The sequence below is a fragment of the Littorina saxatilis genome, linkage group LG2, assembly GCF_037325665.1.
Source record: "Littorina saxatilis isolate snail1 linkage group LG2, US_GU_Lsax_2.0, whole genome shotgun sequence".
Taxonomy (NCBI): domain Eukaryota; kingdom Metazoa; phylum Mollusca; class Gastropoda; order Littorinimorpha; family Littorinidae; genus Littorina; species Littorina saxatilis.
The window spans coordinates 9,262,288-9,277,234 of NC_090246.1; the positions used below are offsets into that span (position 1 = coordinate 9,262,288).

The following is a 14,947-nucleotide window of genomic DNA, read 5'->3' on the forward strand; positions in this document are numbered from 1 at the left end:
TACTTTAGAAATTGTATTCTACGTCCGCTTGTTTAATTAACTTGATGAACGTCTGGAATAAGAAACGTGTTCTGAGTCCATGAAATATGCGCACTGATCAAGTTCTACATGAAATAATTTGTTTATGCAGAAATGATGTACTGAATGCAGATCTTATATAGTGTTCTCTCTGTTTGATAGGAAAACATGCAATAGAATATTGATCTCGGATTAGTATTAAACATCAAGTACAAGTTCCTTTGTTCCCGTGTGAACTATCGTGTAAACCCTCTTTGATCTACGCGTTTGCCCATGACAGCAGTGACACGTATGTACCAACATTTGCTAGATTACAGATTTGTATTCCTGAATGCAACGAGTATTGTCTACTAGTCGAGTTTTCTGGCACAAGACAATTACTTTATTCGCATTCACTTCATAATTACAGTCGCGATATAACCTTCGTGGTTGAAAACGACGTTAAACACCAAATAAAGAAAGAAAGAATTCACTTCATAAATTGGTGCAGTAACAGAGCATTGTATAGTAGAGTACTGCAAGTGCGTCTAATTTGCATAGTCAGTAAATACAAGTGTCACGTGATCAAACGAAAGCATTTGATTGGATAGGGCGAGTGCGTTAAATTTGTAAGCACAAACTCAATGTTTTATTCATGTGCCTCTGACCGTTCTCTTGATTTGAAAAGATTCTACTCATCCCTCATGTCAGTGCAATGTAGCTTATCGTCTCGACATGACCGAAAGATGCCCGGGCCCAAAATGTTCTGCGACTAATGGAAAAAAAAAGAAAACTCAAGTCATTCTTAATCCGACAGATTTACAATACAATACAATACAATACAATAACTTTATTAATCTCTAAAAGAGAAATTGCATTGCTGAGCTTTTGTGTCCGTAATAAAACATACATAAAACATTCAAAAATAAACATTTCGAGTTAGTCTCAGCTAATTACCAGCATTATGAAGTAGAGTTCGATAAACACTGCTCCAGCTGACGGCACTGAGGGAAAAAATTTGCAAAGGCGCAGTAAATGAACGGTTTGTGCTTATTTGAAGTAAATGGCTATGGGAATGGAAACAGTTTAGGGTTCAGAAGATTCTTACCGTGTACAATTCGGACCAGTTTTTCCTATCCGCAGCATATTTCCCTCCTAACTACAGTGTTCGACTTTTGAACACACTGTTTGAAACCAGTTTTGAACACAGTGTACACATCAGTCCATAGTTCATAGCTCTAATTGCAAAAGTAGCACGTATGATACACACTATTGTTCAACAATACGTGTGCAATTTTTGCTAGAAGCATAATGTAATTTTTCACACAGTTTTCAAAACTGGTTACAAAAAGTGTGTTCAAAAGTGGAAGACTTCTGCGAAGAGTGGAAGGTAAAGCTAGGTTGGGACAATGCTAGGTCGTAGGGAATGGCCCCATGAAAGAGATAATATCTACGACGTTTCTGAAAATTTAATATTGTCTCGCCTTTTCATTTTAGTTGAGAGTGTCGCATTGTGGTTAAAGGGTCTTACCACATATGCCACCTAACGTACAATCAGCGTTTCTGTTTTAAAGCTCGCAGCAGCTGCAACCCACTCGCTTCTGTATGACTGTCATTCGGAGAGACTGCACGGATCAAGTGCAAAGTGACCAGTGCCATCAGCATGATGATCCTCTACTTCCCGGTTCTTCTGCTTGCTATGTGCGCTGCCACTTTGGCAGAAGAAGGTATCTTGAGAATTTGTTTTGCTGTTGATTCTCTTTGAGCATCATGTTTATTTGTGCGCATAAAAAATGTTCTGCGTTGTCAAAGACGGCTCTACAGAATGCACTCCAAAGAAAGGAAAAAAAAAGAAAGTCATTGAAATATTTGTATTTTTGTTCATTAAAATTGCCCTGCATTGTCAGAGAAAAATACCCAAAACCGGCGACTTGCATGCGAGATTCATCCACGTATTTGTGATCAGTTCATTATGTCGTACCATAAGTGTTTGTCTGTCTGTACCACAAGTGTTTGTCTGTGTGTACAACAAGTGTTTGTCTGTCTGTACAACAAGTGTTTGTCTGTCTGTACCATAAGTGTTTGTCTGTGTGTTTACTTAAAAGACCACTGGGTCGACGTACTGTTAATGTAACGTTTTGTTTTGTCAATTATGAAACGTTCCAATAACCTACAATTCTTGTTTTTTTTTTAAATTTCTTTATTTTTTAATCCAAATGGGACATCAAATCAGAAATTACGCTTAAAGTCACACTCCTTCTCGTGTAAAAGTTCGGAGCCCCCCCCCCCCCCCCCATCTCAGATCTGACCACAGGCGGAAGGTATCGTTCACTGGACCACTATCATAGAAAGACTAAAAGGTGTCACAAAGCTTCGAGTCTTCTGTGTTCTTGGAAAATCATGCATGCCGCACCGAATATGCATACTAGCGCTCATTGGTCTAGACGATATGTAAACCAATGAGCGCATCGGACTACAATCTCCTCGGGTTAGAACCGTAAGTTCAAGCTTTCAGGATCGAAGTGATACCGGCGACAGACACGTTTGGTCGCACAGAATACGGTTTAAAAACATGCGGCGGACAGGCAGCTGAGCATAACAGGTAGAGATAGTTAGAACATTCTTTTATCCTGGTATTTGTACAATTACAAAGGTCCTCGACATTGGCAATTATTTTTTGCATATTCTTTTTAGAGTAAGTGGAGCAAGACTCGAAGCTTTGTGACATACCTTGTAGTCTTTCTATGATAGTATACACGGGATAAGACCATTCCTTCACTTGGTCACATCACAGGCGGAAGGTATCGTTCACTGGACCACTACTTCCATAGAAAGACTACAAGGTTTGTCACTCAGCTTCGAGTCGTGCTCCACTAACTTGAGAAAAAAATTATGCAAAAAATAATTGCCAATGTCAAGAACCTTTGTAACTTTACAAATGCCGTGATAAATGAATGTTCTAACTATCTGTACCTTTTACATTTAGCTGCCTGTCCGCTGCATGTTTTTAACCTGTATTTTGTGCGACCAAACGTGTCTGTCAACGGCATACCACTTAGATCCTGTGCGCCTGATGATCGTCGTATGTCCGATGAGATAGTAGTCCGATGCGATCATTGGCTAATAACCGTGGGTAGCTTCCCTTTGCTGCAATATTTACATATGTTTTAGACCAATGAGCACTGGTATGCATATTCGGTGCGGGATGCATGATTTCTTACCAGCTACAGGGTTGCGGTTCGCAAACGAACATTCGTCCAAATGATGGTTAAAAACAACCTGGAGCGGACGGCAGCTGAAAATTAAAGGTACATACGGTTAAAATAATCATTCAACTGTAATTATTTTACCTAACACAGACTGTAGGAAGAGGCAAACCGTCTTGAAAAAAACAATTGTCCGCAGGAAGCGACTCCAAGAACACAGACGACTCGAAGTGAGTGTCAAACCTTGTAGTCTTTCTATGGAAGTAGTGGTCCAGTGAACGATACCTTCCGCCTGTGGTCACATACCAAAAGTGAACAGCCTGTGTGCTCTCTGTGCTCATTGGGAGTGTTTTGATGAAATATTCTTTAAAAGACCACGCGTGGCTTTTTGAAAATTAATTCATTCAAAAATTCCAACTGACAACAGCAAGCAATCAGGATGTTTGTGTGTGTGTATGTGTCCAAGTGGGATGCTCTTCTCCCATGCAAACGCCTGGCCAGATCTGAGATGGTAGCCACTTGTATATTGATACAATCCATTTATTTCAAATAAAATGAGTTCGTGCATGGCCCCTCTTCACTGGTACCTGCGGTCCAAGAAATAACATGGGATAAGACCACCCCTTCACTTGGTCACATACCAACAATTAATTGATTTGTATAGTCATAACACAAAAAGAAGAAGAAAAACAGATTGCTTTGTCAGTGTCTTGCCAACGAGTTTCTTGCAACATTTTAAAGGTACTGAACTTGTCAAATCCAGGTGCACGGAGCCCCTGGGGCTTTTAGTCATACCTCAGGCAGCTATCCGTTAGAAGAACTACCAAGTTTCATTGACTTGCACCCAAAGAGTCAAGAACTGTACATTTTTTACGAATTAATTTCGTACTCGGACCCGGCTGGTCTTGGCCTATTTTTGGATCTCAATTTAGATCAGGTAGATCACCACATGCACATCATGCACAACTGAAAAGACACGTCAATAGCAAACTATGTCAGACGTCATCATGAGTTTGTGTAAAACAAAATGGAGGCCGGAATCACTCAAGTTGAATCGAACTCCGACCAAACACCAACGTAATAACTAGGTTAATTTATGCACTCGCGTGAACAAAAAACTGTCGAGCTTCACAGATGTCGTCGTTGGGTAGTTTTGGGTTTGTTTTACTACCATAGGAGGATTTTTGAACTGTAAATGCACTCAGCTGCAACAAAAACGCAAAACGAAGGCTGTGAGCTGCACTGTGCCTTTAAGACACGTTCATCATCTCTATGGTCTGTCTATGCACTGTGCCTTTAAGACACGTTCATCATCTCTATGGTCTGTCTATGCACTGTGCCTTTAAGACACGTTCATCATCTCTATGGTCTGTCTATTCACTGTGCCTTTAAGACACGTTCATCATCTCTATGGTCTGTCTATTCACTGTGCCTTTAAGACACGTTCATCATCTCTATGGTCTGTCTATTCACTGTGCCTTTAAGACACGTTCATCATCTCTATGGTCTGTCTATTCACTGTGCCTTTAAGACACGTTCATCATCTCTATGGTCTGTCTATTCACTGTGCCTTTAAGACACGTTCATCATCTCTATGGCCTGTCTATGCACTGTGCCTTTAAGACACGTTCATCATCTCTATGGTCTGTCTATGCACTTAAAAGACCATTGGTTTGAAGTAGGCTTACAGTGAGTGTCACGCTTCGTTTTGTCATCAGTCAAACGTTCCAATAACCTAACATTCTTTTTTTTTAATTTTATTTTTTTTAGGAGATCAGACATTGTTAATCACACATGTGCGTGCGTTTTTTTTTATATCGGAAGTTTTTTTTAATTTTTATTATTTTTTTATTATCATTTTAATTCTTATTAAGTTATTATTGTTTTCCTTCAGTCTCACTCTTTCTCTCAGCTTCACACTCAATGGACAGTAAACAGATCATGGACAATTTTTAATTTTTTTTTAATTTACATTTACCCCTCTCTCTCTCTCTCCTCTCTCTCTCTCTCTCTCTCTCTATCTCTCTCTTTCTCTCTCTCTTTCTCACACTTGTCCACACAACATCTCTCTCTCTCTCTCTCTCTCTCTCTCTCTCTCTCTCTCTCTCTCTCTCTCTCTCTCTCTCACTCCCTAGTCTGTCTTTCTCTGCATCCACTTTCTTTCTCTTCGACTTGTCTGTTTTTTTCTGAATGTTGTTCTTCGGATTCTTCTGTCTTCTTCTTTGTTCTTCTTTTTTGCTTCGTCTCTCTCTCTCTCTCTCACTCTCTCTCTCTCTCTCTCTCTCTCTCTCTCTCTCTCTCTCTCTCTCTCTCTCTCTCTCTCTCTCTCTCTCTCCCCCTCTCTCTCTCTCTCTCTCCTCTCCCCCATACGCTGTCGGTCTCTCTCTCCCCCTCTCTCCCATAACATTCCTGTTTATTGATTCAAACAACTAAGTTAATATCTTTGGTGTTTGCTATACACTACAGTGCCGTGTATGACGACGAAGGCGAACTGCACGCAGGACATGAGCTACTCAGCACTGTATGTCATCAACAGCGACTACAACTGCTGTGTCGTGGGCTACACCATGACCTGGAGCAACGACCAGTGTGCTTGTAACCGAACCAGTGAAGGTAATGATTGTCTTGATTTGGGTGTGATTTCCAACTCGATAGTATGGACTGTATGTTTCGTGGTTGGTCGTTTTGATGGCTATCTAAAAACAGGTAGAAAACCAACGTTCAAAAGTGCAGAATAAAAACAAAACAAGACAAGAAAAATTAGTATTTCGAACGTTCAATTTTTGACAAAACAAGACATGTTGTGGCACAAATTAAACGTTCTAAATTCTTAACCTTTCTTGTTGTTTTTTAATTCTATCATATTATGTTTTGTTTTGGTGTTAGTTTTATTTGGCGCGTTGTTTGTCGTTTTGTTTGCCTGTTTGTGTCGTTGTTCAATATTAATTTGGATACAGCACCCCTACAAAAGTCACCGTCATCTATTTCAAGATGCTCATGCACCCGCGCATTTGTAGACGAAAGCGCAGCTATGTTGACGTTCAATTACTGCCTGTTATGGCAGTTAATTACCATGAACTAAAATCTCCACAACAGGCATCTATCAGATGTGTTGTGATAAGGGAAGGCTAAAATGATTCGTCATTAGAAAAACAGAACAAAAAGCAAAAATTATTCAGATGCGTTTGTGTGCAGATATTTGGTAAAATTACAACACTACCATATTTAGCAAACAAATGGATTTTACTTGAGGTAAAGTCTATATAGTAGAGCAGACAATAACGGCACTCCCGAAAATAAAAATAAAAAACAACAAGGATCCCCTCTTTAAAGTCGACAAAAAGAACAACAACACCATAACAGCTAAAACTGCGCAAGCTTTGCATGTCAGTGAAAAGAACAATCCATTTTCTGTACAGAGGTCTGCACTTGGACGCAACGCCTTTGCTGTTTTTATGACGGGTAGAATCATTCTGATAATCCTCGGTCCACGCTATCGCTCATGGTCTCTCTGACAGGATGCATAATTACTGCGCGGAATCTATGAAAACAAGAATACAGAGTTATCTCCCAACTGAGACGAAAGAGATTGCGGATTGGCCGACTTCTTCACAGTTATGATAAAGACATCGTTCTAAAATTAAAACAAGTCGAAATGTTGAGACTGCTGTGAGAAGGAGACCGTGATATTGTTGCATCACTCCCAACTGGTTACGGAAAAAAGTATCGTCTGCTTCGTAGCCAAAGTTGATTATCACGTGACACTTTTGCCATATTTGGAGTAGTTTGCACAGTAAATACATCCGCGAAAGATAGCTTACTTGAAAGTGTATTACATAACAGTGTCTTTCTAAAGTAAAAAATTACACAACACTATGAAAAATCATTATCGACGATTGCGAATCTGCTTATATCAATAACACATTACGAAAAGCTCTAAATATGTTATAAAAAAAAATCGATTTCCTCGCCAGAGAAGGAAAACAAAGGCATCCTGTCAGGGATAAATGAGACCCGAAGGGAAGTAACTCATTTTGACCTGAGTTCAGGATGGGGTAGAATAGCTTCAAGTATTGGTTCCTGATTGTAGATCAATATTTTTTTTATTCAGTGCTCATTGAGATCGTGCACAATGTAGAACGAAGACACGAAGTCAAAGAGAAATGTTTTTTTCCCAGACAGCTCACACACATCCTAACTCCCATGCATTGTCTGTTTGTCTGTCAAAGGAACAATAAAAGATAAACTGTTAAGTGTATAGGTAGGCAAACAGACAGACAGACAGACAGACAGACAGACAGACAGACGGACGGACGGACAGACAGACAGACAGACAGACAGACAGACGGACAAGCCGACAGACAGACAGACGGACAGACAGACATACATATACACATTTACAGACAGACAAATCCAAAAACAAAGAGACTGCCAACGTTCCAAAATTCAGAATAACAAAACAAGAAAGGTAGGTTGTTGGAACGTTTGTTATTGACAAAACAATACATTCACAGATATTTCGACCCAACGGTCTTTTTTAGTGAACAGACAAAACAAATATTCACACCAAATATTCACACATAATCAAGATAAGTTTTGTGTGAATATTTGTTTAGTCTGTTCACTTAAAAGACCGTTGGTTCGAAATATCTGTGAATGTATTGTTTTGTCAATAGCAAACGTTCCAACAACCTACCTTTCTTGTTTCTTGATTACAGACAGGCAAACAAAGTAAAAATGGAGGTTAAGTAGACTAACATTTGCGGAACTCAGTTTGAGTACTTGCCACATAGTGCCAGTTACATTATCCCTTCATTGTAATTCAACCGGAAACACGTCAGCTGATATGTGTCAGCACAAACAAATCAACCGGAAATAGATAAACTGATAGGGAAATATGAGCTTTTTTCCATACAAAATTGATCTTTGTCTACGGCAGCTGTGGCTATTTGGCATATTTATTGTGTGTTTGTTAAATAGAGACTACAGAATGATGAATGCATTGCACTAAATATGCTACTGTCCTGCTCGTAAATGCTACTACTAACTCCGGTTTTTTACCCGATCTAATTACTCCTAGTCTCACGTATAAATGGTGTCTATGGCCAAAAGACACAGGTGTTATTTCTGTTATTTAAAAATAAACTAAGCAAAAAAATTATTGCACCCATTTTTGTACTCCAACTAAACCATTCATTCCCGTGTCATTTTATTCACACTTGCAATTCCAAAAAATAAGCTCACCTAACCCTAAACTTCAAAATGGAATTGACGGCTTTTTTCACTGTACATATGCCATGAGAGATGTTTATAGTTACTCATACCATTCATCGTTTACTTCTTATTATTCCCCCCTCTGCTTCTTTCTCTCTGTAAACTTGTAGGGCTAGTTATTTTTCGATAACTTACCCAACAACCAAAATCACTTACCCAACAACGGGCCTGAATCCTCGATAGCTCATGGGTAGAGACTGTACACATTGTGGATCTACTTTTTGCGACTCGAAAGTTCAGAACACTCTAATGTACAAAATATACATTTCTGGAGCAAACAATACAACCATACCGCATTTAACCCAGCAACTACAGGCTTGAACACATGAATCTCAATATAAAATCCATGAGTTTGGTTGTTTTCTGAATTCAGATCTGCCGTGCACAATCGTTTATCGCTAGCAAGATTCCAAGGAAAAGTAACTCTCATACTTTGTCTAGCGACACGAGTAGTTATCCTTCCAGATTTCGGCTGCATCGACAAGACTGCAATCCGACGGTGAGTTTTCAACAATATTTTATTTTATAAACAGATCACACGCAATCAATTGCAAACATTTAATCAACTTAAAGAACATGCAGCAGTTTCATACACTATTTTCCCCCAGAAAACTGAACTTCATACAGTTTTTAACGTTGGAACACGGGTGTAAAACTTCGTCTGCTAGTCACATTCGAGGAAAGAACATTTCCTGAGCGATACCAAAATATGAACAGAACACACACTATCTGCCTTTACCGCCACAGCAGAATGACAACATAACTGTGTACTTGATTTTAGTTCAAAACATGGAAACTGACAAGAAGTGTTAACAAAATTGAATGATTTGCACGGAACTATACAACCGCGTATTAATCGATCGCCTGCGCAGGTAGACTGGTTGGGTGAATATGATTCGATCAAACTCGGCACAAAAACTCCTCTTTTCTTTGAATAACTGAAGAAAGGAGGAATAAAGAGGTTACATACCTCGTCTCAGTGATTATCAAAAATAATGGTCTCAGTTCGCGGTCATGAAAAAGCTCGCTGAAGCTCGCATTTTTCATGATCCGCAAACTTCGACCATTATTTTTGATAATCACTGAGACTCGGCATGTAACCTCTACTTCACTCCCCTGGCATGCCGCCATTTTGTTTTTGATGCCATTTGGGAACGCGCCGTGTGAAGTCAATTTATGACAACTTTTAAGAATGGCATCGCGTGTGCTAGTTTTCATTGTTTTGGTTTCGAAAATTAGTCAAAGTTGCTAGAGAAGCCTTAAACTATCGTTTGATCTGTTTTTCAAATATCTCGTGATACCTTTTTTTGGGATATATTCGAAACAATTTCCATCCCAAAATGGTGCCACGTCAGTGACGTTTTGGGTAGAAAAACTTTTTGCGGCGATGAACCGATCGGTTGATTTATCTTTCTTTTTGAGTTTTCTTAGCTTTTCAATGGAGGAGTCCAACCATGTGATTTGTGTTTGTTTGTCCCCATTTTGTTGTGCACAAAGTGCGTCACTGACGTGGCACTGTTTTGTAACGTCTGTGGCACTTTGGTTCCATGTGTACTTGTTACTGGTAGATTTTAACAAATTTTGTGTGAGATTCTTTTATTTTCTAACTCAGGTAAACACAGTTGTTACTGGAGAAATCTGAGCACAAAAAGGAGAGCATCTGGCCTTTATTTTTAATTTTTAGTGCAATTAAACCGAGTGATTCTCACACAGCATAAATAAATCCCTGCGCCTTGAATATGTGCGCGATATAAATTGCATAAAAAAATTAAAAAATAAAATAAAAATCCCTGCGCTTAGAACTGTACCCACGGAATACGCGCGATATAAGCCTCATATTGATTGATTTGTAGGAGGTATGACCCCCCAAAAATGATGAAAACGCTTTTATAACTTTTTCAGGTAATTGATCATCTTAAGTAATATATCATTGGAATGGCCAAACATCTAACTGGTTAACCTTTCAGAGATGACGTCATTAGGTTGCTACGTCATAAATGACGAGGAATCAAACTAGGTCACTTTTGAGTTTTGCTTCAAAACGGGGTCTTTCGTCAAGCACCATGAACAACTCCACTTCTGTGCAAGAGTGTAGCTAGGTAATGACACAAAGGAAATTTCTACAAAGGTGAAGAAAGTAAAAAGAATTAAAGCTGCTTCATATTCTACAATCTGACAAAATAAAACGGAAATCAAAACTGGGGAAAAAAAGGAACAACTCTGAATAGCCAAAAAGACTTCCGGAAACTCTTCAAACAAGACGAATGTAGCTGCTGTATCAAAACTTACAAAACTAAGATTAAACGTGTACATACGAGTATAAAGTGCCTGACTTAAACTTTCATATAGAACAGTCCGCAGAATTCTACACAATGACCTTCAGTTTCAAAAGTTGGCCGTAAAATGGATGCCTTATAAGCTGACAGGGAGACGGAAGAAGCAACAGGTTCCTGTTGCACGCGATCCGCTCAACCGTTTTGAACGAAGTAGACCCAAACTTGTGATGAATGTAGTCACTGATAATAAGACTTTGGTTTCCTTCTATATTATTGCCAGAAAACACAAAACAAAGCGCGATTGGACCACAATGACGCGACGCACCAAATTTGTATGCAAGGTTTTCAAAGCAGAAACAGTGCTATTCGCTGTATTTTGCGATCACCAAGGTCCTGTTGCTGTCGATATTCTGTCTGCTAACAGAACTGTCACATACTATGCAGAAACCTTATTACCCAAACTTACTCACGATTTCAGCAGTCAACGACTAAACTGCGAAACCCAGACTTCTCTTCTCTTTCATGAGAATGCCAGTCTCCACACAATAAGGGCCGTAACTCCATTCCTTAAAGTCTGAATAATCTTATCTTTGCCTCACACACTCTACATATCTGATTTTACTCCTTGTGATTTCTGGTTATTCCCTCTATGAAAACAAGACTTTGTGTCAAGACATTTTATTGTTTCCAAGACATCAAAAAAGGTGACAAATCTGAGCTTAAAACCAACCCAAAATAAGGCCTTCTTAAGGCGTCTACTTCGCTCAGGCACTTGTGACTTTGCATCGATGTAGGAGCAGATTGTTTCTAATGGCTACTGTAATTTGAGCCAGATACGCCAAGCAGTCTCCGCGAAAATCACATTTGATAATTTTGGTTGGATCATACCTCGTAGCGCTAATTCTCATGCAACAATGTTGGAGTTTAGTTATGTACAGATTTACAATTAACGTGATATTCTCGACTAACACCAACAACAACAAAAGTGGAATAGTGTGTTGCACATTTAGGATCTTGTCAAATGTACATACTCATTTGTTTTACGTGAGTGTATAATGGTTGTTAAATTGCCGGGAGGAAAGACAGCCAAGAACGTCAAAATAACGACAGCTCAATACAAAACCGTTTGAATGACGTTTTCGAGCTAGAATCAGGAGCCATGTATCATTCTGATGATGTGTATATGTTCGCCCGCCACGTTTGAATGCAATACTTTTTTTTTAATCAAGGCGTTGTCTGAAGTGTATAAGAAAAAAAACACCAGTGACCTTGACCGGTGACCTTGAGAAGTGGCCTTGACCTGGAATGCTTTAAATATGTTTGCTGGAGGTGTATATTTCTTTAATGTGTATCAATATATGTAGAAAATGTCCAATTTAAATCATTAGTTCACAAGTTATTTAGATAGGCAATCATAGTGCTCAACGGGCGGACCAACGGACGGAGGGAGAGACAAAGAGCCGTTTAGTGGTTCAACAATGGCTGAGAAGATCAATAATCAGTTAACAATCGTCCGTGTTAAACTACCTATATTTTAGCACCAAAAAAGTATTACTAATGAACATTGAATTCACACGTGCCACGTCAGTGACGCTCACGTGCCACGTCAGTGACGCTACATATTAACCGCTTGTGGGAAGGATACATTTGATATTTGCAATTTTTTTCATATTTCAGAAAGTATGATAATTATGTCTTGACTATGATCTACCAAAAATCACATGATTTAGTTGCCTAAACTCATAGAAATTTTGAAATTTCGCTTAGTGAGTGAAATGCAGGTGAGCATTTTTGCCACGTCAGTGACGTTTTTTTCAAAATCAAGTTAAGTACCCTTGGCTATTTTTACCTTAACATTTTTCACCTTGGGTAGGAAGGTTGTCATGTTTGGGGAAATCTCTGCACAAATTTGAGTTAATAAAAGCATCATGAATATTGCTTTTATGGCAAATAATGTCTGATTTTGTGTGCGAATGCCACGTCAGTGACGCTGGAATTGCCCTATATGCCATTAAAGGCCCTCCATTTGGCTACCTGGCACATGTCATGGTACCCCTCAAAACAGACACAAAAACCTCTCGTTTTCTACTGCTCAAGCGCTCAACACCTGCATCAGCAGAACTGACATAACACAAGAGATACGCAAGACAGCAAAACAAAACTACCAGTTCTGGATAGATACATGATTTGGCTTTCTAAACGTTGCCAAGTTAAGCCTATTCTAAATTTTTGTAGATTTTTTAATTGGTATCTGACGTTATTGTCAGGTCGATTTTGGGGGTACCCTCACTTCGGCGGCGGTCACGTGATACCTAAAACAGAAATCTTTGATCCGAAAAGTATGCCAGGTAGCCAAGATAAGGGCCTTTAATGGCATATAAAGTTTGAATAAAATGACACGGGAATGAATGGTTTAGTTGGGGTACGAAAATAAGTGCAATAATTTTTTTGCTCAGTTTAAATAACTATCAGATCAATTGTTGAAAGAAATAGCAAGATAACCGTGCTCGTTGCCTAAATCAAACAGCCCGGATGCAGAGTGGGAATATTTTGATGAATTATTTTCTTAACCGATACTCGTTTTAATCTGCATAATTATGTAGACCTACACATTGCAGTTATCCCGTGCAACGAGGGTCCCGAGGCTTGTCCCAACGCCACGATTTCGGACGCTGATGGCGACCCAGTCTCGTGCTGCAAAGAAGGCTACACCAAACAGATCTTCGCCGGCAGTTTCAACGGAAACCCTATCACCAGCTGCTCATGCGCACGAGGGTTGTCGGGAAGCGTGGCCATCAGCGTGGTCTCGGCAGACGGAGTCTCGGCCAACTTCACCAACTATCTCGGTGACCCAGAGGCTTTGAAGGAAACCGGTTTCATGCAGGACGTGCTCGACTCGGTCAACAGCCATCTTGAAGCCGTGAACAAGTTCATAAATCAGTTGTTCAGTAATTTCTAAGTAAAGAATGGATAGAGGGACAGTTTTCTTAGATCTTCAAAACCGCCCTGCCTCATTTGTTTAAAATTTCAGAGAATGAACAGATTTTCTTTTGTTCCGTGTATTTCTCTCTTTACATCCGCATGCATCAAAACAGTGAAGCTGAGACATTTCTAACCAACAGGTATTAAGCTAATCGGGGTTCAGAGTTATCTAAGCAAAGAACGAACAAACTTTCTTGCTTGATTTACATCAGTACTATTGAATAAAAAACAGCAGACAATGAAACCTTTCTCAGCATTGAGGTTTTAAACTATGAAGCGCCATAACGACGCTTGTGATGATAGTGATGTTTTATTAGATGATTGTAATTAACACACACACGCACACATACACACACACACACACACTGACACGCACACACACACACACGCACGCACCTACACACACACCGAACAAAATAGAGAGAGAGAGAGAGAGAGAGAGAGAGAGAGAGAGAGAGAGAGAGAGAGAGAGAGAGAGAGAGAGAGAGAGAGAGAGTGAGCAATAATAAGTTGTAAGCTGCAACAGCTGACTGTGTAAAAATAATGTTTTATTCACAGCTATGCGACATATACAAACTGCTACTAACATTTGAGCATTATCTACAATACAAATATCCAATAAATGTTCACATTGTCTGGATAATATACACATATCAAATATATTGTCATGAAACTCATGTTTCCAACAGCAGGTAAAAACGTAACAGATGCAAATAATGCTACGTACAAAAATGTTCAAAGTGATGAAAACAAATGTTGAGTTATATGAAAAATGGAATGCCTCACGCGCGCTCGTTCAACATTAGAGAGGTCAAGTAGGTTCTTTCATCAGAACGTTTACGTGCGCACATAACGTCATCAAGTATATCTTTAACATCACACCTGTGATCCATGTCGATGTGGACCAAACCTCTACGACACTTACGCGTGGCGTTAAATCTAAACGGACACGTACGTCTTGGCTACAAGTAGTGCTTATATACCTCTCTAATATCTCCCTTTATCCTACGACCATTGTGGCATTATTCGTCCACTCAAATTCAGTAAATGCTCTGCGCATTGTTAACGGCAAGAACTGAATGGAGACCGCCGATGGCTATGTTTGTTCTCTCATCTGTTCAACTCTGTGTTCAAGTACATCTTTTGAACACACGAACTCGAGCAATGACTCATTTGAGTTGTATGGGTTATAGAAGAGTTGTTGTTCTTGGA

At 39.4% G+C, this 14,947-nt stretch overlaps 1 protein-coding gene across 1 annotated transcript; it reads left to right on the top strand.

Moving 5' to 3' along the window:
- The first annotated feature begins 1,564 nt into the window (after positions 1 to 1,564).
- Positions 1,565 to 13,983, top strand: LOC138958146 (uncharacterized). The gene is made up of 3 exons (XM_070329227.1): positions 1,565 to 1,724; positions 5,670 to 5,816; positions 13,372 to 13,983. Exons 1-3 carry the CDS (start codon positions 1,661 to 1,663, stop codon positions 13,710 to 13,712), a joined length of 552 nt encoding a protein of 183 aa, XP_070185328.1. The 5' UTR covers positions 1,565 to 1,660; the 3' UTR covers positions 13,713 to 13,983.
- Positions 13,984 to 14,947: the final 964 nt, after the last annotated feature.

Bases quoted from the DNA above. Each gene is read 5' to 3' on its own strand.
- LOC138958146 (XM_070329227.1), top strand. From the start codon at position 1,661: ATGATGATCCTCTACTTCCCGGTTCTTCTGCTTGCTATGTGCGCTGCC. The intron at 1,725-5,669 runs GTATCTTGAGAA...TATACACTACAG, and splicing joins TGCCACTTTGGCAGAAGAAG to TGCCGTGTATGACGACGAAG. The intron at 5,817-13,371 runs GTAATGATTGTC...TACACATTGCAG, and splicing joins TTGTAACCGAACCAGTGAAG to TTATCCCGTGCAACGAGGGT.